Source organism: Brachyhypopomus gauderio, chromosome 7 (genome assembly GCF_052324685.1).
Source record: "Brachyhypopomus gauderio isolate BG-103 chromosome 7, BGAUD_0.2, whole genome shotgun sequence".
NCBI classification, from domain to species: domain Eukaryota; kingdom Metazoa; phylum Chordata; class Actinopteri; order Gymnotiformes; family Hypopomidae; genus Brachyhypopomus; species Brachyhypopomus gauderio.
The window spans coordinates 5,623,582-5,647,327 of NC_135217.1; the positions used below are offsets into that span (position 1 = coordinate 5,623,582).

A 23,746-nucleotide genomic window follows, 5' to 3' on the forward strand; every position below is an offset into this window, starting at 1 on the left:
GACGCAGGAGAGAGTACTCCCTTGAGTGGACGCAGTTGAATGGACGCAGGAGAGAGTACTCAGTTGAGAATACTCAGTTGAGTGGACGCAGGAGAGAGTACTCAGTTGAGCAGACACTGTTGAGTGGACACAGGAGAGAACACGCAGGTGAGTACGCTGTTGAGTATGCAGTTGAGATAACGCATGTGAGAGGACGCAGTTGGTTGGACGCAGTTGAATGAACGCAGGAGAGAGTACACAGTTGAGAGTACTCAGTTGAGTGGACGCAGGAGAGAGTACTCAGTTGAGCAGACACTGTTGAGTAGACACAGGAGAGAACACGCAGGTGAGTACGCTGTTGAGTATGCAGTTGAGATTACGCAGGTGTGAGGACGCAGTTGGTTGGACGCTGTTGAATGAACGCAGGAGAGAGTACGCAGTTGAGAGTACTCAGTTGAGTGGACGCAGGAGAGAGTACGCAGTTGAGAGTACTCAGTTGAGTGGACGCAGGAGAGAGTACTCAGTTGAGCAGACGCTGTTGAGTGGACACAGGAGAGAACACGCAGGTGAGTATGCAGTTGAGATTTTGCAGGTGAGTGGACAATCGACGCAGGAGAGAGTACTCCGTTGAGTGGACGCAGTTGAATGGACACAGGAGAGAGTACGCAGTTGAGAGTACTCAGTTGAGTGGACGCAGGAAAGAGTACGCAATTGAGAGTACTCAGTTGAGTGGACGCAGGAGAGAGTACTCAGTTGAGCAGACGCTGTTGAGCGGACACAGGAGAGAACACGCAGGTGAGTACGCAGTTGAGATTTTGCAGGTGAGTGGACAATCGACGCAGGAGAGAGTACTCCGTTGAGTGGACGCAGTTGAATGGACGCAGGAGAGAGTACGCAGTTGAGAATACTCAGTTGAGTGGACGCAGGAGAGAGTACTCAGTTGAGCAGACACTGTTGAGTAGACACAGGAGAGAACACGCAGGTGAGTACGCTGTTGAGTATGCAGTTGAGATAACGCAGGTGAGAGGACGCAGTTGGTTGGACGCTGTTGAATGGACGCAGGAGAGAGTACGCAGTTGAGAGTACTCAGTTGAGTGGACGCAGGAGAGAGTACGCAGTTGAGTGGACGCAGGAGTGAGTACTCAATTGAGCAGATGCTGTTGAGTAGACACAGGAGAGAGTTCGCAGGTGAGTATGCAGTTGAGTATGCAGTTGAGATTATGCAGGTGAGAGGACGCAGTTGAGTGGACAGTGGACGCAGGATAGAATACTCAGTTGAGTGGACGCAGTTGAATGGACGCAGGAGAGAGTACGCAGTTGAGAGTACTCAGTTGAGTGAACGCAGGAGAGAGTACTCAGTTGAGCAGACGCTGTTGAGCGGACACAGGAGAGAACACGCAGGTGAGTACGCAGTTGAGATTTTGCAGGTGAGTGGACAATCGACGCAGGAGAGAGTACTCCGTTGAGTGGACGCAGTTGAATGGACGCAGGAGAGAGTACGCAGTTGAGAATACTCAGTTGAGTGGACGCAGGAGAGAGTACTCAGTTGAGCAGACACTGTTGAGTAGACACAGGAGAGAACACGCAGGTGAGTACGCTGTTGAGTATGCAGTTGAGATAACGCAGGTGAGAGGACGCAGTTGGTTGGACGCTGTTGAATGGACGCAGGAGAGAGTACGCAGTTGAGAGTACTCAGTTGAGTGGACGCAGGAGAGAGTACGCAGTTGAGTGGACGCAGGAGTGAGTACTCAATTGAGCAGATGCTGTTGAGTAGACACAGGAGAGAGTTCGCAGGTGAGTATGCAGTTGAGTATGCAGTTGAGATTATGCAGGTGAGAGGACGCAGTTGAGTGGACAGTGGACGCAGGATAGAATACTCAGTTGAGTGGACGCAGTTGAATGGACGCAGGAGAGAGTACGCAGTTGAGAGTACTCAGTTGAGTGAACGCAGGAGAGAGTACTCAGTTGAGCAGACGCTGTTGAGCGGACACAGGAGAGAACACGCAGGTGAGTACGCAGTTGAGATTTTGCAGGTGAGTGGACAATCGACGCAGGAGAGAGTACTCCCTTGAGTGGACGCAGTTGAAAGGACGCAGGAGAGAGTACTCAGTTGAGAAATCTCAGTTGAGTGGACGCAGGAGAGAGTACTCAGTTGAGCAGACACTGTTGAGTGGACACAGGAGAGAACACGCAGGTGAGTACGCTGTTGAGTATGCAGTTGAGATAACGCATGTGAGAGGACGCAGTTGGTTGGACGCAGTTGAATGAACGCAGGAGAGAGTACACAGTTGAGAGTACTCAGTTGAGTGGACGCAGGAGAGAGTACTCAGTTGAGCAGACACTGTTGAGTAGACACAGGAGAGAACACGCAGGTGAGTACGCTGTTGAGTATGCAGTTGAGATTACGCAGGTGTGAGGACGCAGTTGGTTGGACGCTGTTGAATGAACGCAGGAGAGAGTACGCAGTTGAGAGTACTCAGTTGAGTGGACGCAGGAGAGAGTACGCAGTTGAGAGTACTCAGTTGAGTGGACGCAGGAGAGAGTACTCAGTTGAGCAGACGCTGTTGAGTGGACACAGGAGAGAACACGCAGGTGAGTATGCAGTTGAGATTTTGCAGGTGAGTGGACAATCGACGCAGGAGAGAGTACTCCGTTGAGTGGACGCAGTTGAATGGACACAGGAGAGAGTACGCAGTTGAGAGTACTCAGTTGAGTGGACGCAGGAAAGAGTACGCAATTGAGAGTACTCAGTTGAGTGGACGCAGGAGAGAGTACTCAGTTGAGCAGACGCTGTTGAGCGGACACAGGAGAGAACACGCAGGTGAGTACGCAGTTGAGATTTTGCAGGTGAGTGGACAATCGACGCAGGAGAGAGTACTCCGTTGAGTGGACGCAGTTGAATGGACGCAGGAGACAGTACGCAGTTGAGAGTACTCAGTTGAGTGGACGCAGGAGAGAGTACTCAGTTGAGCAGACACTGTTGAGTAGACACAGGAGAGAACACGCAGGTGAGTACGCTGTTGAGTATGCAGTTGAGATTACGCAGGTGTGAGGACGCAGTTGGTTGGACGCTGTTGAATGAACGCAGGAGAGAGTACGCAGTTGAGAGTACTCAGTTGAGTGGACGCAGGAGAGAGTACTAAGTTGAGCAGACGCTGTTGAGTGGACAGAGGAGAGAACACGCAGGTGAGTACGCAGTTGAGTATGCAGTTGAGATAACGCAGGTGAGAGGACGCAGTTGGTTGGACGCTGTTGAATGGACGCAGGAGAGAGTACGCAGTTGAGAGTACTCAGTTGAGTGGACGCAGGAGAGAGTACGCAGTTGAGTGGACGCAGGAGTGAGTACTCAATTGAGCAGATGCTGTTGAGTAGACACAGGAGAGAGTTCGCAGGTGAGTATGCAGTTGAGTATGCAGTTGAGATTATGCAGGTGAGAGGACGCAGTTGAGTGGACAGTGGACGCAGGATAGAATACTCAGTTGAGTGGACGCAGTTGAATGGACGCAGGAGAGAGTACGCAGTTGAGAGTACTCAGTTGAGTGAACGCAGGAGAGAGTACTCAGTTGAGCAGACGCTGTTGAGCGGACACAGGAGAGAACACGCAGGTGAGTACGCAGTTGAGATTTTGCAGGTGAGTGGACAATCGACGCAGGAGAGAGTACTCCCTTGAGTGGACGCAGTTGAATGGACGCAGGAGAGAGTACTCAGTTGAGAATACTCAGTTGAGTGGACGCAGGAGAGAGTACTCAGTTGAGCAGACACTGTTGAGTGGACACAGGAGAGAACACGCAGGTGAGTACGCTGTTGAGTATGCAGTTGAGATAACGCATGTGAGAGGACGCAGTTGGTTGGACGCAGTTGAATGAACGCAGGAGAGAGTACACAGTTGAGAGTACTCAGTTGAGTGGACGCAGGAGAGAGTACTCAGTTGAGCAGACACTGTTGAGTAGACACAGGAGAGAACACGCAGGTGAGTACGCTGTTGAGTATGCAGTTGAGATTACGCAGGTGTGAGGACGCAGTTGGTTGGACGCTGTTGAATGAACGCAGGAGAGAGTACGCAGTTGAGAGTACTCAGTTGAGTGGACGCAGGAGAGAGTACGCAGTTGAGAGTACTCAGTTGAGTGGACGCAGGAGAGAGTACTCAGTTGAGCAGACGCTGTTGAGTGGACACAGGAGAGAACACGCAGGTGAGTATGCAGTTGAGATTTTGCAGGTGAGTGGACAATCGACGCAGGAGAGAGTACTCCGTTGAGTGGACGCAGTTGAATGGACACAGGAGAGAGTACGCAGTTGAGAGTACTCAGTTGAGTGGACGCAGGAAAGAGTACGCAATTGAGAGTACTCAGTTGAGTGGACGCAGGAGAGAGTACTCAGTTGAGCAGACGCTGTTGAGCGGACACAGGAGAGAACACGCAGGTGAGTACGCAGTTGAGATTTTGCAGGTGAGTGGACAATCGACGCAGGAGAGAGTACGCAGTTGAGTGGACGCAGTTGAATGGACGCAGGAGAGAGTACGCAGTTGAGAATACTCAGTTGAGTGGACGCAGGAGAGAGTACTCAGTTGAGCAGACACTGTTGAGTAGACACAGGAGAGAACACGCAGGTGAGTACGCTGTTGAGTATGCAGTTGAGATTACGCAGGTGTGAGGACGCAGTTGGTTGGACGCTGTTGAATGGACGCAGGAGAGAGTACGCAGTTGAAAGTACTCAGTTGAGTGGACGCAGGAGAGAGTACGCAGTTGAGTGGACGCAGGAGTGAGTACTCAATTGAGCAGATGCTGTTGAGTAGACACAGGAGAGAGTTCGCAGGTGAGTATGCAGTTGAGTATGCAGTTGAGATTATGCAGGTGAGAGGACGCAGTTGAGTGGACAGTGGACGCAGGATAGAATACTCAGTTGAGTGGACGCAGTTGAATGGACGCAGGAGAGAGTACGCAGTTGAGAGTACTCAGTTGAGTGAACGCAGGAGAGAGTACTCAGTTGAGCAGACGCTGTTGAGCGGACACAGGAGAGAACACGCAGGTGAGTACGCAGTTGAGATTTTGCAGGTGAGTGGACAATCGACGCAGGAGAGAGTACTCCCTTGAGTGGACGCAGTTGAATGGTCGCAGGAGAGAGTACTCAGTTGAGAATACTCAGTTGAGTGGACGCAGGAGAGAGTACTCAGTTGAGCAGACACTGTTGAGTGGACACAGGAGAGAACACGCAGGTGAGTACGCTGTTGAGTATGCAGTTGAGATAACGCATGTGAGAGGACGCAGTTGGTTGGACGCAGTTGAATGAACGCAGGAGAGAGTACACAGTTGAGAGTACTCAGTTGAGTGGACGCAGGAGAGAGTACTCAGTTGAGCAGACACTGTTGAGTAGACACAGGAGAGAACACGCAGGTGAGTACGCTGTTGAGTATGCAGTTGAGATTACGCAGGTGTGAGGACGCAGTTGGTTGGACGCTGTTGAATGAACGCAGGAGAGAGTACGCAGTTGAGAGTACTCAGTTGAGTGGACGCAGGAGAGAGTATGCAGTTGAGAGTACTCAGTTGAGTGGACGCAGGAGAGAGTACTCAGTTGAGCAGATGCTGTTGAGTGGACACAGGAGAGAACACGCAGGTGAGTACGCAGTTGAGTATGCAGTTGAGATTACGCAGGTGAGAGGACGCAGTTGGGTGGACGCTGTTGAATGGACGCTGGAAAGAGTACGCAGTTGAGAGTACTCAGTTGAGTGGATGCAGGAGAGAGTACGCAGTTGAGAGTACTCAGTTGAGTGGACGCAGTAGAGAGTACTCAGTTGAGCAGACGCTGTTGAGTGGACAGAGGAGAGAACACGCAGGTGAGTACGCAGTTGAGTATGCAGTTGAGATAATGCAGGTGAGAGGACGCAGTTGGTTGGACGCTGTTGAATGGACGCAGGAGAGAATACTCAGTTGAGTGGACGCAGTTGAATGGACGCAGGAGAGAGTACACAGTTGAGAGTACTCAGTTGAGAGGATGCAGGAGAGAGTACTCAGTTGAGCAGACGCTGTTGAGTGGAAACATGAGAGAACACGCAGGTGAGAGTTCGCAGGTGAGTATGCAGTTGAGATTATGCAGGTGAGAGGACGGAGTTAGGTGGACGCTGTTGAATGGACGCAGGAGAGAGTACTCAGTTAAGTGGACGCAGGAGAGAGTACGCAGGTGAGAGTACTCAGTCGAGTGGATGCCGAAGAGAGTACTCAGTTGAGCAGACGCTGTTGAGTGGACACAGGAGAGAACACGCAGGTGAGTACGCAGTTGAGATTACGCAGTTGAGATTATGCAAGTGAGAGGACGCTGTTAAATGGACGCAGGAGAGAGTACGCAGTTGAGAGTACTCAGTTGAGTGGACGCAGGAGAGAGTACTCAGTTGAGCAGACGCTTTTGAGTGGACACAGGAGAGAACACGCAGGTGAGTACGCAGTGGAGATTTTGCAGGTGAGTGGACAATGGACGCAGGAGAGAATACTCAGTTGAGTGGACGCAGTTGAATGGACGCAGGAGAGAGTATACAGTTGAGAATACTCAGTTGAGTGGACGCAGGAGAGAGTACTCAGTTGAGCAGACGCTGTTGAGTGGACACAGGAGAGAACACGCAGGTGAGTACGCAGTTGAGTATGCAGTTGTGATAACGCAGGTGAGAGGACGCAGTTGGGTGGACGCTGTTGAATGGACGCTGGAAAGAGTACGCAGTTGAGAGTACTCAGTTGAGTGGACGCAGGAGAGAGTACACAGTTGAGAATACTCAGTTGAGTGGACGCAGGAGAGAGTACTCAGTTGAGCAGACGCTGTTGAGTGGACAGAGGAGAGAACACGCAGGTGAGTACGCAGTTGAGTATGCAGTTGAGATAACGCAGGTGAGAGGACGCAGTTGGTTGGACGCTGTTGAATGGACGCAGGAGAGAATACTCAGTTGAGTGGACGCAGTTGAATGGACGCAGGAGAGAATACGCAGTTGAGAGTACTCAGTTGAGAGGATGCAGGGGAGAGTACTCAGTTGAGCAGACGCTGTTGAGTGGACACATGAGAGAACACGCAGGTGAGTACTCAGTTGAGTATGCAGGTGAGAGGACGCAGTTGAGTGGACGCCGATGAATGGACGCAGGAGAGAGTACTCAGTTGAGTGTACGCTGTTGAGTGGACACAGGAGAGCGTACGCAGGTGAGTACGCATTTGAGATTACGCAGGTGAGAGGACGCAGTTGAGTGGACGCTGTTGAATGGACGCAGGAGAGAGTACTCAGTTGAGTGTACGCTGATGAATGGACGCAGGAGAGAGTACGCAGTTGAGAGTACTTAGTTGAGTGGACGCAGGAGAGAGTACGCAGTTGAGAGTACTTAGTTGAGTGGACGCAGGAGAGAGTACTCAGTTAAGCAGACGCTGTTGAGTGGACACAGGAGAGCGTACGCAGGTGAGAGGATGCAGTTGGGTGGACGCTGTTGAATGGACGCAAGAGTGAGTGCGCAGTTGAGAATACTCACTTGAGTGGACGCAGGAGAGAGTACTCAGTTGAGCAGACGCTGTTGAGTGGACACAGGAGAGAGTTCGCAGGTGAGTATGCAGTTGAGATTTTCAGGTGAGTGGACAATGGACACAGGAGAGAGCACTCAGTTGAGTCTACGCTATTGAGTAGACGCTGTTGAGTGGACGCAGGAGAGAGTACTCAGTTGAGCGGGCGCAGTTGAGAGTACGCAGGTGAGAGGACGCAGTTGAGTGAACGCAGTTGAGTGGACGCAGGAGTGAGTACGCAGTTGAGAGTACACAGTTGAGTGGACGCAGTTGAATGGACGCGGGAGAGAGTACTCAGTTGAGTGGACGCTGTTGAGTGGACGTAGGAGAGAGTACTCAGTTGAGTCTACGCTGTTGAGCGGACGCAGGAGAGAGTACTCAGTTGAGCGGACGCTGTTGAGTGGACACAGGAGAGAGTACGCAGGTGAGTACGCAGTTGACTACGCAGTTTAGATTACGCAGGCAGGGCCGGCGCCAGGACATATACAGTAGGGGGCCGTCGGAAATTTTCGGGGTGGCGAACATAAGTTGTTTACCGGGGGGGATGGAGGGGGTGGCGAACGGAAGTTGTTGACTGGGTGGTGGTGTGTGACGGTTGTTGAACGGGCGAGCAGGTGCCATGTAGCGATTGTTGTAAAATAAATGGGTCTTATTATTTACATTAAGGGGGTGGGACACCTCGTCTGAGGGGGCGACGCCCCCTTTCGCCCCCCCCCCATGGTGCCGGCCCTATACGCAGGTGAGAGGACGCTGTTGAGTGGACGCAGGTGAGAGTACGCAGGTGAGAGGACGCAGGTGAGCAGACACTGTTGAGGGTACACAGGTGAGAAGATGCAGGTGAGAGGACGCAGTTGAGTGGACGCAGATGAGTGGACGGACGTGAGAGTACGCAGTTGAGTGGACGCAGGTGAGAGGATGCGGGCAATTAGACACAGGTGAGTGGATGCAATTGAGCAGAGAATCTATACAAGCATTCACTACACTCATTACTGAACATGTGTTATTGCACTTTAGAGCTAAGTAACACCCCTCCTTGGAGTACCAGGGTCTCCTCCCACCTCATCCCTCAGTTTGCCATTGCTGTCGTCCACTCCAACCTGTGGCCAGGTGCCACCGCCTACACCTGTGGCAAGTAAGACCCTTACCTCCTACACAGGTGTCCGCCACTTGGGACAACTCGTACTTAACTCACAGTTCTTCACAGGAAGTTTGAAAACACCTACATTGGTTGGGAGCTGAAGTTCTCCGGCAAAGGAAAATGGAAATGGCTTTTAAAATGTCTTTTAAAAACTTTTGTATTAAAATTGAACCATTATGGTTCAGCATAGATCAGTTTTAAATGTTCTTCAGAAGACTCTGAGTCCTCTGATGTTATTTAGATATTTAATTTTTTATTAAATTTATTAAATATATTTAGATATTTAATTTTCAGTTCCTAGCTTAAGAGACTTGGAAATGCTGTACAGTTACATGGAAATGTTTCAAATAAACAAGAAGTCAGTTTGAGACATCTGAAATATTTGAGTGTCACATTCTTTATTTACCTTAGAAAGCAATTCTGTATCAGTACTTGTATTAATCAAATGCCCTGGGGTGAATGCCCAAACACAAAACCCCTGCATGTCTACAGTCCTGCTGAACACCTGCTGTTTTCTTCCAGATCAGGGATCTGGGTCTGTGGTCTTGTTTTACAACAGGGCCATGTGAAATGCATCAGAGCAACCCCACGTACATCCCCAAAACAAAGCTGCTTTTCCGTGAAATAACCTTCTCCACTCCCTCCCCTGCGGTGCCCTGTAGCAGCCCCTCTATCACACACTGCGTCTGCACGCCTGCGAGGACTTGAGTGCCATCACACTAATTAGTTGCATATTAAATTTATATTAAACATATTTATTAATTCATATTAATTCATATTAAACAGTATCTGTGAGTACATTTTTAATTGAGATCAAAAGGCTCAGTAAGTGTATTAATACACTTTTATATCATTTACACCATCTGTCAAGTGTTCCTTTTTATAACTGAGCAAGAGAAATGGTCAAAGTTTAGTCTTTGAACATTTTAACTCCTTTCATCGTTCTCTGTGGTAAACTGCCAATTAAGTACTTTAAATTAACTGCACAAAAGTTTGGTTGGAAAAGCTAGTGACTCAAATTCACCATTCCCAATAAATAATAAATACATTTGATCCGGTTAAATACAAATGAATACGGCATCTGCTGTCATGCTGTCATCTTCGTAGAATGTGTCCTACAAGAACTACATTATCTGTATTGTGAAATTTGTTTGTAAGTGTGTAAAAATGAAAGCTGACCAAACTTCCTCAATAGAGGACAATAGCAATTAGTACAATTTCAGTTCTCGGCAAGAAAGAAAAAACGATATATACAATTTCCAAAATTATGCCTACATATTTTCTGTAGGTGAGATCCATGCATCCAACAGCCTATGGCTACATTAGTAATAATAAATTATAAAATTAATTAAATCAAAACTGTAATGATTAAAGCATTAGTGCTAGATACAATTACATAAGATATACCAAACATAATGCAACTACAGCTCAAGAAATATAATGGAAATCCATAAGTGTTTGATTTATACTAACCAGACATGTTCTATAGTTTACAATGATGTTCTTTGGTCGAAATACTTTTTGTTATGAGCATCTGGACTTGAAAGAAGAAGAGAGGCCATTGTGATCTTTGTGAAAGAAATACAGAAAGTAAAGAGCAGAGGGTTGGGCTTTGGGTTTGGAGGAACATCTCAACTAAAGTGAACGTGCATAGCAAGTCTGGAGTCCACCACGGGCTTTGCAGAATATTAACGGAGATCGCCCTCCTCTTCCTCCTCCTCAATAGTCTTCTTGATTCTCAGAAGCATAGTGGTTTGCCACTGATCCAGCCTCATGATCGAGTCAAAATCTTTCACCTGAAAGTCAAACGAAATATACATGCACTTAAATTAGCAATAATGTATTCTATAAAATAATGATTTAACTTTATTGAATGAATGAATGTTTCAATTTATATAGCACCTTATCTAGATACCCCAAGGCGCTTTACAATTGTTAACACAGCTACGTTACAGACAACCAATCACACACCGGCGAGAAGCGGCAGCCAATTGCGCACAGGATCCACTACCGGGATCCACTATTGACTAGTCATTTAGAAAATGGTAGAACCTATCAGAGAAATAGCTCGTTTATTTCTTTCCCAAACAGGAAATGGAAAAGGAAACTTACAGCATCCGTATATGCACCTACATCCTGCTCTTCATGTGCATCAAGAAGTTTCTGGAATTCACAGAATTGAGCAATACTGAGGTAAGTGCAAGTCCCGAGGACATTTTAAGGAACTGCACACATTCATAGACGTCTTTTGTTTCAAACTGGATGTAAAGTAACTTGTTTTATTTACTACAAAAATTCCATGCAAGAACCCTTAATGGCATCAGCCATAACAAACACCAAACCTTTAGGAGTTTGCATTCCCTGGCGTCTGAGAAAGCCGGGAACATTTCCTCGTATCTCCGAACGGCCAGCTGGATGAGAGTTAAATGAGAAAAACAATAAAGAGGTCATTCTCAACACTGTGACGCTCGCTGGAAGGCTGCCGTTAATGGAACATTAACGAGAAGAATGCTCACCTTGGCGTTCAGCATATCAACACAGAAGTGGCACAGTGCAGCCTTGAAGAAGTGATCCTTAGCCCCATACTTCAGCAAGGTGTTGTCCATGCAATATGTACCAATCTGAAGAGATACAACATCACTGAAATGAACTGAACAGAAACCGCTACGATATAATAAGATTTGGTTTTCGTCATATTCAGATACAAACCTGCTCGTAAATTTCAATGGCTTTCTGATATTGTTCCAGTTGGGCGGCAAATGTAGCCACTTTAAGAAGACATTTATTGGCGGCACTACAGAAAAAGATAGATCGTTTTGGCTACAGAACATCTTAGACAATATTTGGGTCGCATGAGGGGGTGGGAGTGGGGGTTGACTGGAGCACAGAAATACCTGGTAGACTCCTCGCCTTTGTAATAATCGGCAGCCTGTTCATAGTGGGCAACTGCCTAGGAAAATATGCACACAATTAACTGGCTGAAGGCAAATAGACAAACACACAAGAACTGTATTTCTTCAACAGCTGCACTAATCACATACACCACGGCTGCTATTACAGTGTAATAATTCAGGTGTTGGTAAGCCATACAGGTCATCTGCCCTGAGATAAATAAAAAAAACAAGCATTTGCCCGGCAAGTTAAGCGTATCACTCACTTTATCAGTGTCCACCAGTTCAGATTCATAGATCTCAGCTATAGAGATGTGGTGCTTCGCTGCAATGGTGAAGCGTCCCTGTAGAAGAGTGGGCACGTGAAGTCACAGCAAGTAAACTCGTGCTACAATTAATGCAGAAACTGGTTTGCTTTGTCAGCACGCAGCAAATTTGGTCTTCCGCTCCATTCTCACCATGTCTGTGTAGATATCAATGGCGCGAGTGAGACACTTGATGGCCTCTGGGGCAGAGAGAGGAAAGACGTTTCACAGTTTACCGAGAACCAGTCATTTCAACAACTCAAATGAGGAGTTTAAGAGAGACCAGGGGAAGGGCGCTCTACCTTGTGGATCAGCTTTTTTGTAGGCATTGCCAGCGTCGATGAAGTGCATTGCGGCGTCGTGCTTGCTTTGAATTTGTAATTGCAGCTTGGCAGCTTTGCAGAAAGCGTCTCCTGCCGCTGTAAGGGAGCACAAGCCAACGTTAGACGAAACGTCAATAAATATTCCCAGGTGTCACACGTTCAATGACTTGACGTACCGTGCCAGTTCTTTGCCATCTTGAACATATTAGCAGCCCTTACGTACATATCGCACGCCTCTTCAGCCTTAGATGAGCTTCTAGAAAAAAGCATTTGCCATACATTTGAACTGCATTTACTGAACATCACTGATTTCAAAGCTGTGCTTAAAATAGGTTTCATGATAATTTGCTTCTCTAGGTATTATACATTTCATTGTAATTGTAATTTAAGTTACAGATTCTTAGACTGATTTGAAAGTGGTATTTTGGCTAAGGTTACCTGAATAAATTGTACACAATTAAATGAAACCAAACTGCAACTTTACCCAAAAAACGTTCCAAAGAACGATCCAGACGTTTTCATTTTCTTGTCAGCTTCCGCAATCAAAGCCATGGCTTCTTTCTCTTTTCCAGAATAATCCATTTTATCCGGAGCTTGTTGGTGTTTATTAATAAACGCGTCTAACCGATGTATTCACGTTGGCCTTGTGTGTTTTTCACACACGCATCACGCCGAAGCCGGAAATGGAGTTGTGGTGTCGTGAAAATATTTGGGACGCGAACAAAATTTTCTTCTCGGTCCAAAATATCATATGTTAAGCGAGTGATGTATTCCCAAGCGATCTCTTGTTAGAGTATGGTATATCCGTCGTTTTGACCTAAATGTTGCTGTATGACGTGCATGTTGTACACGACCCACATCGGCGATGATTTAAGGATTTGGGGAAACTCCGTTATTGTGCACGTCTCGTAATTTGTAGTCCGACTCTAACCGAAACAACGCAAAGCGTTTCCAGTGTAGAGGTCGCAAATGTGGAAGGAGGCCGTTTTGTAATTCTACGATGTTGTAAACTTCACTGTAACGGTATTGTTAATTTTGTGCGTTGTTCTGTGCGGTGGAGACGTCTTTCAGTTGCCCGTGCAGCCGCAGTTCGGATACGGGCGCTCTTAGTGGGAATGGCATGAGAGCTGCTATGTGAATGAAATGCTCCTTACCATTAGGCTATGGCCCGGTTAGCCCGGAAGAACATTGAAGTGAACTGAACTGAATTACGATTAAATGTGTTTTTTCCACAAGGTTTTTCTACATAATACCGTCTCATTACATGATTTTATAATATTGATGGATTTGCTGTAATGGTCATGCATAGAGGACAGAATGATTAATTCAGTTAATGGTAGAACTTTTCAAAAATGAGTTTTTGCATGGCTGCCCTAAGTATGGTGAGTGACACTAAGATCACATACTAACTTTTAGTTTTCCTTCTTGTAAAACTACAATCTGATCCACAGATATGGAGGCTCGAACGCGGCCTGGCAGCCTAAGCATTCCAAGTCTGAGGCGAAGAATGGACCGTATTTTACCGTTTTCTGAGCGCCGCACGTCCAAAGTGTGGGACCACTACACCCAGCTCAGCATGTTCAGAGTGGAGTGTAATCACTGCAAGAGGCAGCTGTCTTTCCACAACAGCACCACGTCGATGAGGGAGCATCTGGGGCGCAAGCACAGCATTCGTGACGGCGCAGTGCCCCCTCATAACACGGCCGACGTCCCGAACCCCTCAGCGCTGCATCCCCAGCTGGTCCAGTCCACTTTACTCAGCGGCAGGTTTGTGGCGTCCGCCGCGGGGGCCGACCCTCCGGCCGGGGCGTTTCAGCCCGTGGTGCCCGTCGTCGTCAAAGAGGAGCAGCGGGAGGAGGCGTCGGCGGAGGCGGCCGAGGCCAAGCACGCGTGCGCCACGTACGCCCCCGGTTCGGCCGGGGCCGGCAGCACTTCCAACGCCAACTCCATTCCCAACCCGGACATGGATCCGGCGTACGGGTTCTCCCCGGAGGAGATCAACAGCACCAGCAGCAGCAACAACAGCGGCACCCGGGGTTGTAGCGACAAGCGGGCGGGCGTCTTTACGGAGCTGATCTTGGAGATGGTGTTCAGGGATCTGCAGCCGTTGTCGGTGGTGGAAGAAAGGGGATTCAAGCTGTTGCTTAGTTGCCTGGAGCCCAACTATCCGGTTCCCTCTCCCTCCTTGCTGGGGAGCCTTCTGTGGCATCGCTACCATGTTCTCAAACAGTGTCTGCAGCGGCACCTTGAGAGCAGCCTCGCCCCTCGCTGTCTGGCTCTCTGCGCCGAACACTGGCGCTCTGTGGAGGGCTGTGGGGTTGATGGGACGGGCCAGTTGTACCTCACGGTCAGTTCACATTTTGTGGACTCAAACTGGCGCCTGGCCCGCTGCGTTCTAGAGACTCGTCCGATACCAGAATACAAAGACGCTACCGTTGGGGCCGGGCCTGCAAAGTTTGCGGACACCTTAAAAGCGGTTCTCTCAGAGTTCCACGTTCCTGAGAGTTACGTGTTCTGCATCGTTTATGACTCTCCCTCGGGTGCTGAGGGCAGGAGGCAGGGTGACATGGCTCTCCATCAGGAATACCAACAGGAATTTCCCGGGCCGAGTCACGCGCCTGTCCTGTCCATTCCGGACAACTGGGAGCCGCTTCTATGTGCTGGGGAGGCTCTCAAAATCTGCGTCCAGGAGGGACTTAACATAGAGACCGTCAGGCAGGCGCTGGCAGACGCCCGAGGGATCGTCCTGCACTTCCAGCACGACAGCAACGCGGCTGCGGCTCTGAACCAGAAAGCCGAGGCTGCCAACAAGGGCGCTGCCCGGCTGGTCCTGGATGACCCGGGCCGATGGTCCACGGCCATCGACATGTGCGAGAGCCTGCTGGAGCTGAAGTGGGTGGTCAGCTCGGTGCTGGAGGAGCAGAAAGCCTCGCCCAACTTGGCTGATCATCAGTGGCGGTTGCTGCACGAACTCGTACCGGTGCTGAGGACAGTGCGCATCGCAGCGTCCTTCCTGAGTGAAGACATCAACGCAGCCATTTCTGCCTTGATGCCGTGCCTGCAGGGCGTGTCCAGGCTCCTCGGGCAGAACATCGCCGAGTGCGCCTGCCCTCTGGTCAGGGGGGTCATGGAGAAGGTCCGGGCCGGGATGGAGAAGCGATGGAGGCTGAGCGACGAGGAGGCCCTGCTCGACAGCCCCGCCGTGCTGGCCTCGTTCCTGGATCCCAGATTCAAGGAGATGCGGTTCCTCAGCCCGCACGCCCGCAGTAAGCTGCACGACAAGGTCAAAGAGCTGCTGTCTGTCCAGGCCTACGCCGACGACGGGGCGGTGGACCAGGGGGCAGACTCGGAAGCGGGAGAGAACGAGGCTGGAGGGGACGCTCCGGTTTTGGGGTTGGAGGAGCCGTTGCCCATTCCCACCGTGGCGTCCTTGGACTCGCCCGAGTCGTGTGCCTCGGGCGAAGAGGGGGACAGCATCGAGCTTCAGCAGAACGGGACCTTTGTGCCAGCTTCCTCTCCGGAGCAGGTCAACGAGGCCGCGCATGCCGGCTCCCCCGCCAAAGCCGCCGCCGGTGCCGGCCGCAAGAGATCGTCCGGCGCGGCCGGGCTGACGTCTCCGCTTCGCGGTGACCGGCAGCTGTCTGCACGGATGCGAATGAGCCCCCTTCCTCAAAGCATGTACGACATTCTTCTCGGGGAGGATCCCACCGAGCGCATGCCCGAGATCCACCAGCAGCTGGAGAACTACATAGCAGAACCGCTGTGCAAACGTAGCCTCTCGCCGCTGCACTGGTGGCGCAGCAAGGAGCACCGCTTCCCGGCCGTGGCTCGACTCGCACGCAAGTTCCTCGCCATCCCGGCCACCGCCATCCCTGCCGATCGAGCTTTTGCCCCGAGAGAGTGTCCCGTGGCCCACAGGAGAGCCATGCTGGGTCCCAAGCATCTCGACCACATATTGTTCCTTCACCAGAACTGCGATTACGCAGAGCAGCTCAAAGGCGGCGGTCCTTCGGGCCATCGTGAGAGTGACCACAACAGCAGCAGCGTGGGTGGGAACCAAACCAGAGACAGCCTGTATCAGACCTTGGTGTCCTATGACAGTAAAGTTTGAGTGAAGGTTGTTCCGTATGGATACGTGGCTCTTATGCACAAACTTATGAGAGCTGAAGCTCTCAAATGTAAGAGTCATAATTGGAAGGGGACAGTTTCCTGAAGATTATTTTTCACCCAAGTATCAAAATAAGCTCTTTCGGGTCTGTGATTCAAAGCCCAGACTAGTCAATAAGTATTCATGTAATATTTACAAGTTTTAAATGTAAAAGGTGCGCAGCTATTTAAAATTATATTTACAACAATCACAGAAATGTCCTTACTAGTTTGAAACAACACCTAATTTCTATTCCGTCTAAGGAAATTATTACACTACCTTCTTTTTAGTGTTTGGGCTCTGGGAGTTCTGGAGAACAATCTTGTTGTGGCTCTGATGTGTGTCCAGTATGTTAAATGGATGATTTTATGTGGCTGTTAAATATTTCGTAACTGTTCAATTACAGGGTAAAAGCCTAGATATGTTGTTATTAAGAATAATAGTCTCTCAAGCATTACATATGTGATGAAGTTTTGCCAAGCTCATGCATGTATTTCAAGTCAGTTTCTTCCATGTACATAGTAATGGGAAAATGACATGTTCTGCAACTTCACATAAAGTATTAGTTATCTTCCCTACTGTAGATTTTAAGATGTAATCCATTAACGCATGTCAAATTAAAATGAATGAAACCATTTTAATAAGAATTAGAAACTCACTGTGAAGTCATCCAAGAAATATTCAAGGTATTCTTTTATTTAGTTCTCAAACAAACTGAAACAATATTAGTTTTGTTACCATACCATATATCTTTTTTCCTCAAAATACAAAGTTGAATTATAAATTGATAACGTGCTTTGAACTGGATTAATAAAGCAATTATGAATTACTAATCAAATTAACACGGTAGACATTTACAACCAGCAAAATGTTTTTAGAAAGATATTTTAACCTGAACAAATGAAAATACAAAAATGTTAAATTTTTGATGGTACGTAAGATGAAATATACTTTATAGAAGTAGAAAAACCTTGTGTAAGCAATGTTTTATGAAAAATGTAATAATTTTAATCGATACAAAAAGTGATTGTTTAAGATCTGAAAGTGATTAAGAAATTTAAAGTCAACAATCTACCCCACATCCATCTGAGATACGCGTGCCACTTCATCACAGTCCCTGCTCAGAGGCCGGCCCGATTCACACATGGACACTGAGGCCGGCCCGATTCACACACACCCAGATCTTTATGAAATTATTTTACTAAATTAAGTAGTCTGGCAATCCCCCTTCAAACATTTTCAGGGTTCCAAATGACCTGTGACCTGTGCCCTCCTTGACCTTGCCTGTGATCTCCACTGAACCTGCTGTCCACGGAGAAGCTCTCCTTCTCCCGCTGCTTGTGTGTCTTCATGTGTGCGCTGCGACTCTTTACCTTATGAAAACTCCTGAAGGACATACACGTCAAACAAAATCAACAATCCCAGTAACTTTTAACATTATGACATACAACTCTATAGTTGTAGAAACAACTTTGCCTTCTATAGTTGTAGAAATAACTTTGCCTTCGGGCACTAATTTCCTAGACCAGGGTCTTTTCCACAGCTCAGTCCTGTTCTAGGGTCCTAACCTGCCACACTCCTCACAGGTAAAGTCTCTTCTCTCAGTGGACTGGCTTCCCTTTGGCCTAATGGGAGTTCTGTGCCCAGTCCTGCCCTCAGTCCGCTCTGGTGGGGCCCTCAGCGTCTCTGCCTGCAGCCCAACACAGGAAGTGCTACTTTGCGGTAGCCTCTGGCATAAGCATTTAGGTACTCACCTTCAGATTATGTGTGTGTTTTTCATGAGCGGCCTGAGCAGAAGGTCAGTTTGCAGGGTTAATGCGATTAGTGGGTCGTCGTGTAGGACCATTAAGCATTTGTGTATCTTGCTTGTGTGACAATGCCTACACGAGGTTCTCCTTTGGTCCGCTGCTTGAACTTCTTCACCTTCTTCATGGCGTAGTAGTACTCCACACACTGGGCCACGGATTTGGTCTGCAGCTGTCGGAAAAGGTCTCATTACTCCATACAGGCTGCAGCGTGAGCTCAGAGGCTGACCATCTTACCACATTATGGATTAGCTGAAAGTCCTTGTTGTGGTTGAGCAGAGCCTTCCGGAACGTTCTCATCTCCTGAGCGCTCCAGTGGTCTGACCCTAGCATTTAAAGGAAAGGATTTCCAGATAGACAGACTAAGTCACATTAGTCTCATAGCTTGAGTGCAAATTTACAGAAAAATGTAGGACACTAAACATGTTGAAATCGATCAAATGCAATTGGGCTTAAAAACAGTAGGTTGTTCACAAAAACATTTACTTCAAAGGAAAGTTTCAGAGTTCCACAAAACACTGTACAATCAGACAGTCTGATAAAGCACTGTCGTACAGTCTGATAAAACACTGTCGTACAGTCTGATAAAACACAGTCAGTGTGGGCCCAACATGCAAAGCCCCCTATCGGTAATACCTGCATAGTGATAGCCACTTAGTGGATGAGTGGAGGAGGTCCGATAATCTCCTCTCAGTAGGAGCAAATCTAGTGCAGCCTGGTTGAAACGAAATAAATCAATCAGATGTAAAAGTCATGACTCGTTAGCACATGAAGCTAATTGGATGACACAGACTTACTAGTGTGTCTCCTTGGACTTCATGTAAACAGTGAAGGGCAAGTTCAACATTGGTGCCCCCTCCTGGTAGCACACTGGAACAGCACATATCCAGAAACACTGTGACTGTGGCATAAAAGAAGACACATATCTCAACAAGACACATCAGTAGGACATCAGTAGAGATACTAGTGTGTGTGTGTGTGTGTGTGTGTGTGTGTGTGTGTGTGTGTGTGTGTGTGTGTGTGTGTGTGTGTATAAGGGAGACACAAACCCCTGTGTTGTGTTTCCAGGTTACTAGGGAGGTCACCCCACGGGGCCCAGACAAGCTGGGCAGGGTGTTCGTCGTACAGCATCAGCAACAAGTTACGCAGTGGGGGGACATCGGCCTGGAAACGGGCGCCCAAGTTGATCCTTCTACCCAGACAAACACACAGCATCACTGCCACCTGGGAACATGCAGCTCAACAACCAACATGAGCTCACGTAACTACCCCAGCTGCCCTCACCGGAATTCACACCAAACCGAACAGCGTGATTATGATAACAGCAAACGCCAGTGATGGCAGAGGTGACTTACGGCTCTGTACTGACTACCGTGTTGTCCGGCTTCAAGGAGATCCCGTCATTCCCATCTGGAGGGGGGAGAAAGTATAAATTAGTCCCACTACGAGAGTACGCGTGGAGATGGCGTCTCAGGACCTAACGAATCGATGCCTGATCGCAGCAGTGTACATCACGAGCTTTGTAACCCACCCAGGAATGCGGCGTACATGGCCGGCGGCGGTGGGAGAGGCTGGTGCTTGGACAGGGTGTTGAAGTACAGGCCCGTGCCCGGCCGCAGGGGGCTCAGCATGGGCGGCGGAGTGTAACGGGGCAGGTGGAGGCCGGAGGTCAGCAGATGGTCGGCCAGGTAGCCCGGGGAGCGCAGCTGGCTGGGGTAGCCCCCTGAGGCCCGGCCGCCCTGGCCTCCCGCCGGGGGGATGATGAGGGTCCTCACAAGGTCGGGGCGACGGCACTTCCTGGAGAGTCTGCTGATATTCGGCTCCTGCTCCGTCTGTGGGGAGACCTGCTAGGACATGAGGCAATTCAACAGCAAAGGAAATGGCCAGAGCTGTATGTGCTCAATAAACTAAAGTCCTGGATGAAGGAACACCTCACACAATAAGCCATGTGCTTTAAACAGTGATGACAGGTAATTATAGTGTTATACATACAAAACCCTGTGAGCTGGTTTTCATTTACTGTTAGCCACTAAATGCATGTAGCATTTCCCACAAATAATTACTCAAAGCGTAGTTTCCCAATCTAGTCCACAGACACTCAGAATAATCCAAGTTTTTTGTCTTATCTTACCTAGCACAGACTCTATCTGATCTTCACACTACACTGATCAATCACTTTATAATAAGGTAGTGAGAGCTTTTTCAAGTTGTGCTGAGGGTTTGTGGTACCTTATTTGAGACAGCCACAGGTACAGAGACCGGGATGACCAGAGGTGACAGCTGCAGCTCTGAAGACTTCTCATCCAATCCAAACATCTTCTCCACTTCTCCTCCCTGCTGCAGGAAGTAAATACCCACAAACACGTCTACTGCAGGAATGTAAGACTGATAGGAGACCATTTCAGCCAGAAATGCTAATAGGGAAGGAAAATTGGGTGGCGTTAATTTCTTTATTTGACTGTAAGACACTGTACCAGCATGGGGGGCATTGACTCCAGTAACTGAGTATCCATTTGAGCAGAAGAGGTTGTTGGAGCTTGATGAAGTGAAGACTGAGGCCCTTGTCCCGTAGGGTATTTTAGATATGTGCTGAAGAAACCACATTTTAGGAGATACAGTTCAGAGCAGTGATCTTCTAGATGAGTTACATATTTTTTTTCTTTCACTTTATTTTTATTTCATTTAAGAATTTCTTGGCACCACCATCTTTCAAAAAATGTGCTCAGATGTCTCCTTAATAAAACACTTTCCCTGTAACACATATTCTAACCTGTCACCAGACCCTCCTCCATCTCCTGGCTCAGCTGCAACACTTCGCCCCTGTGCAGTGAAATAACACAGATAAATCCACCCCGAATGATCTATTCTCCGACAGATCCTCACACCAACCAGCTGAACACTGACCAAATTACAGCAGTAACTATGAATATTCACCACTGTCTCATGCGATGCCTTGACTGACAGAGAGGTGGCGCCCTCTCTGTTGAAGGACGCCATGGCCACCTGGCTGGGTGAGACCAGGTTCCCGTGACGGGACTTGGGCCGTTTTTGCATGGAAGGTCTAGGAGCCGGTAGAGGAGGGAGGGGAACGTCGCCGGTCTTCGTGCTAGTCTTCTTCACTCTTTTCTTCCTGGGCTTGGATGCCTGTGGAAGGTTCTGAAGTGGAAGTTCTGTCTCTCGGGAGGCAGGAGGTCCGGAGCACGCGGCGGCCATGTTAACGTGGGGGATGTGCTGCTTGTGTTTTGGCTGTCGTGTGCTATGCTTCAGCAGGATGGGCCGGCTGTGCCTGTGGTGACGCGGAGACACCGGCCCCGAGGCGCGCTTCAGCCCGGTATCGCTCGCCTCTGTGCAGGGCTGGACGGACAGCATCTCCTTCCACGCGTGGAGGTCTGCCGTAGAGAGACGTGGATCCCAACCGTGGATGTTCTGAGCTTTTGCTTTGGGGCTCCCTGTTCCAGGTGGGTCCACAGCTCTGCTCACAGGCCGTGGGTCGTGATTCGAGGTCCCCAGGTGGAACGGTAACGCTTCACAAAACGTGGCCGAATCGGCCGCGCTCTGCAGATCGCACGGAACGCCGCCCACCAATGAGTCCCAAGCTTGCCCGATCTCGGGAGGTTTTGGCCGGGTCGGCTCAGGTTCCTCCTGGTAGCAGTTCGACTCGAGGTTTGCCGCCACCGAGGCAAACCCGGCACGGCCGTCTCCACAGCTGGAGCGATCCTCCGGCCAATAGCCTGAAACAGACATGAGGGGAGAGAGAAAGAAGGAGTGGTAATCGAGCGAACTCTCTGCCATGGTCGGAAGCTCAATGTGCTTCCAGGGGGCCTGGGCGGACCAGAGGGCCTCAGGGGCGTGGGGCTGAGATGGTGTGGAGAGCAGGAAGAGGCCGTGCTGTGTGGAGCAGTGTCGCCTCAGTGAGTGCAGGTCATGGAACGTCTTCTGGCAGCCAGGCTGAGGGCAGTGGTGTGGTGCCCTCTTCTGGTGGGTCAGCATATGGCCAGTGCTACACCAAAAGATGAGTTATGCTTAACACAATTGTTCACTGTCAATGTAGGCACAAAATCAATTAAACAATATGTAAACTTTTAATTTAAAGTAGCAATGTTGGACTAAAATAAATATTAGGAGTAGATTTGTACCAAATGCCCTCATTTCACTGTTGCAAACATGACGCAGTCTGGCTCATACTCTCATAGCTGACAGTGACACTTTAGCTGAGCTCCATGTCATCAGTCAAACATCTGCAGTGTTTATAAATGAAACTATGCTGAGGTTTATGCTGAGAAATAAGTTCCACTCACAGGTGATCGTGGCGTTTAAACCCTCGTTGACAGATGTTACATACATGGGGTCTGTCTGGCTGGTGCGTGAGTAGGTGTTTGTTGAGAGCGTTGTTGGTCCCAAACACCTTACTGCACTCTGAACACTGGTGCATTGTGACTTTGGCCCTGTGTACGGCCTGCGTAGGAAGCAGCTCAGGCCCAAACAGAGTCCCAGCTTCTCCCACGCTAACCGTGTCCTTCACTGAAGAAGACAGCCCTTCTTTTGACCTTCCTGATAAAGAAAAATGTAAAAGATTTTTTGAGTAAAATTGTATTTGTGATAAAAAAAAATACATTTTGTGAATATTTTAGACATATCTTATTAGGTTATTTTATACTAACTTACTAATGATTTGTAAATCCAAGTCATCTCCAAACTATTTAAAAAGATTGGCACTAGTAGCTACACAGATACTAACCACTCTTCCTGCTCACTCCAGAGTCTATCCAAAGCGGATACTCCAAAGCTGGTAGAGAGGTCATGGGTGGGGGTACAGAGGTCATGGGTGGGGGGGTTAAGGGGTTGATGTAGATGACATCCTCGGAGAAGTGGTCAGTCACTGAGAGCGGAGGAAGTTTCACCACAGGGTCCACAGCTACCATAGCCTCAGGCGTGGAGTACAGCTCTGCAGCCAACCGCTCTTCAGACATGTTGCTACGAACAAAACAATTGTAACTTTAATTTACGTAATAAATAAATAAATAAATATATTTTTAAAAATTATCAATTCTGCACACACACACCCACATTCTAGCTAGTGCAGAATCGCGCCACTGTGAAAACGGCTAATTTCGCTAGCAGATCCTTTAAAGCTCTCCAGAAAGGTGCAAATTAAACGTTGAATGTTAAAACTGTGTTAATTCTAGCTATATTAACGTCAGCTAACAAACTGCCACTATCTTAGCAAGGTGGCCGCTAGCTATGCTAACAGGCTAGGTACAAACATGCATAACGCTAGTCTAAAGATGTAAGATGACTGGTTAACTAGATAAGAAACCTTAGCGAAACAAAAAATTAACCTAAACAAAAAGTACTATTCACAAGTAGTACACACAAGCAGAGATCTTAAATGTAAATGCAAGTTATATTTAAGTTTGCTAATCAGATAAAATAGGATAAACTGCTGTCGTCGACTAACCTGTCTTGGCAGTAAAGGTACTGTACGCACTTGTATGGTGGCACGTGGCCGCATGCAGACTGTACTGTGTGTGTGTGTGTGTGTGTGTGTGCATTATTAATTCCAAAATTAATATTGACAGGGAACATTTGTTTACAGAAATTAGCTCATTATATTTCAGGTTTTTTTTTTAGAGATTT

At 48.5% G+C, this 23,746-nt stretch overlaps 3 protein-coding genes across 9 annotated transcripts; 1 reads left to right on the top strand and 2 right to left on the bottom strand.

Moving 5' to 3' along the window:
* Window positions 1-9,017: 9,017 nt before the first annotated feature.
* napaa (N-ethylmaleimide-sensitive factor attachment protein, alpha a) lies at window positions 9,018-12,874 on the bottom strand. 2 transcript variants are annotated; one of them, XM_077011168.1, is made up of 11 exons: window positions 12,642-12,874; window positions 12,334-12,410; window positions 12,137-12,253; window positions 11,988-12,034; window positions 11,796-11,873; window positions 11,533-11,588; window positions 11,348-11,432; window positions 11,155-11,259; window positions 10,981-11,049; window positions 10,751-10,801; window positions 9,018-10,434 (listed from the first exon to the last, which is right to left on the bottom strand). In XM_077011168.1, the coding sequence occupies exons 1-11, from the start codon at window positions 12,737-12,739 to the stop codon at window positions 10,327-10,329; spliced, it is 891 nt and encodes a 296-aa protein (XP_076867283.1). In that variant the 5' UTR covers window positions 12,740-12,874; the 3' UTR covers window positions 9,018-10,326. The 2 variants fall into 2 exon arrangements, with proteins under 2 accessions (XP_076867283.1, XP_076867282.1); XM_077011167.1 differs by having other exon boundaries at window positions 12,334-12,413.
* Window positions 12,875-12,917: 43 nt separating this feature from the next.
* zbed4l2 (zinc finger BED-type containing 4-like 2) lies at window positions 12,918-17,126 on the top strand. Of its 2 annotated transcripts, none has more exons than XM_077011160.1 (2): window positions 12,918-13,539; window positions 13,609-17,126. In XM_077011160.1, the coding sequence occupies exons 1-2, from the start codon at window positions 13,491-13,493 to the stop codon at window positions 16,266-16,268; spliced, it is 2,709 nt and encodes a 902-aa protein (XP_076867275.1). In that variant the 5' UTR covers window positions 12,918-13,490; the 3' UTR covers window positions 16,269-17,126. The 2 variants fall into 2 exon arrangements, with proteins under 2 accessions (XP_076867275.1, XP_076867276.1); XM_077011161.1 differs by having other exon boundaries at window positions 12,919-13,180.
* znf541 (zinc finger protein 541) lies at window positions 17,022-23,705 on the bottom strand. 5 transcript variants are annotated; one of them, XM_077011157.1, is made up of 16 exons: window positions 23,568-23,705; window positions 22,848-23,083; window positions 22,408-22,660; window positions 21,044-22,109; window positions 20,880-20,929; window positions 20,584-20,698; window positions 20,339-20,443; window positions 19,641-19,956; window positions 19,465-19,519; window positions 19,159-19,301; window positions 18,907-19,010; window positions 18,746-18,824; window positions 18,347-18,435; window positions 18,189-18,281; window positions 17,873-17,994; window positions 17,022-17,690 (listed from the first exon to the last, which is right to left on the bottom strand). In XM_077011157.1, exons 1-16 carry the CDS (start codon window positions 23,693-23,695, stop codon window positions 17,534-17,536), a joined length of 3,111 nt encoding a protein of 1,036 aa, XP_076867272.1. In that variant the 5' UTR covers window positions 23,696-23,705; the 3' UTR covers window positions 17,022-17,533. The 5 variants fall into 5 exon arrangements, with proteins under 5 accessions (XP_076867272.1, XP_076867273.1, XP_076867274.1 ...); XM_077011158.1 differs by having other exon boundaries at window positions 18,189-18,257; window positions 20,339-20,446; XM_077011154.1 differs by having other exon boundaries at window positions 17,023-17,690; window positions 20,339-20,446.
* Window positions 23,706-23,746: the final 41 nt, after the last annotated feature.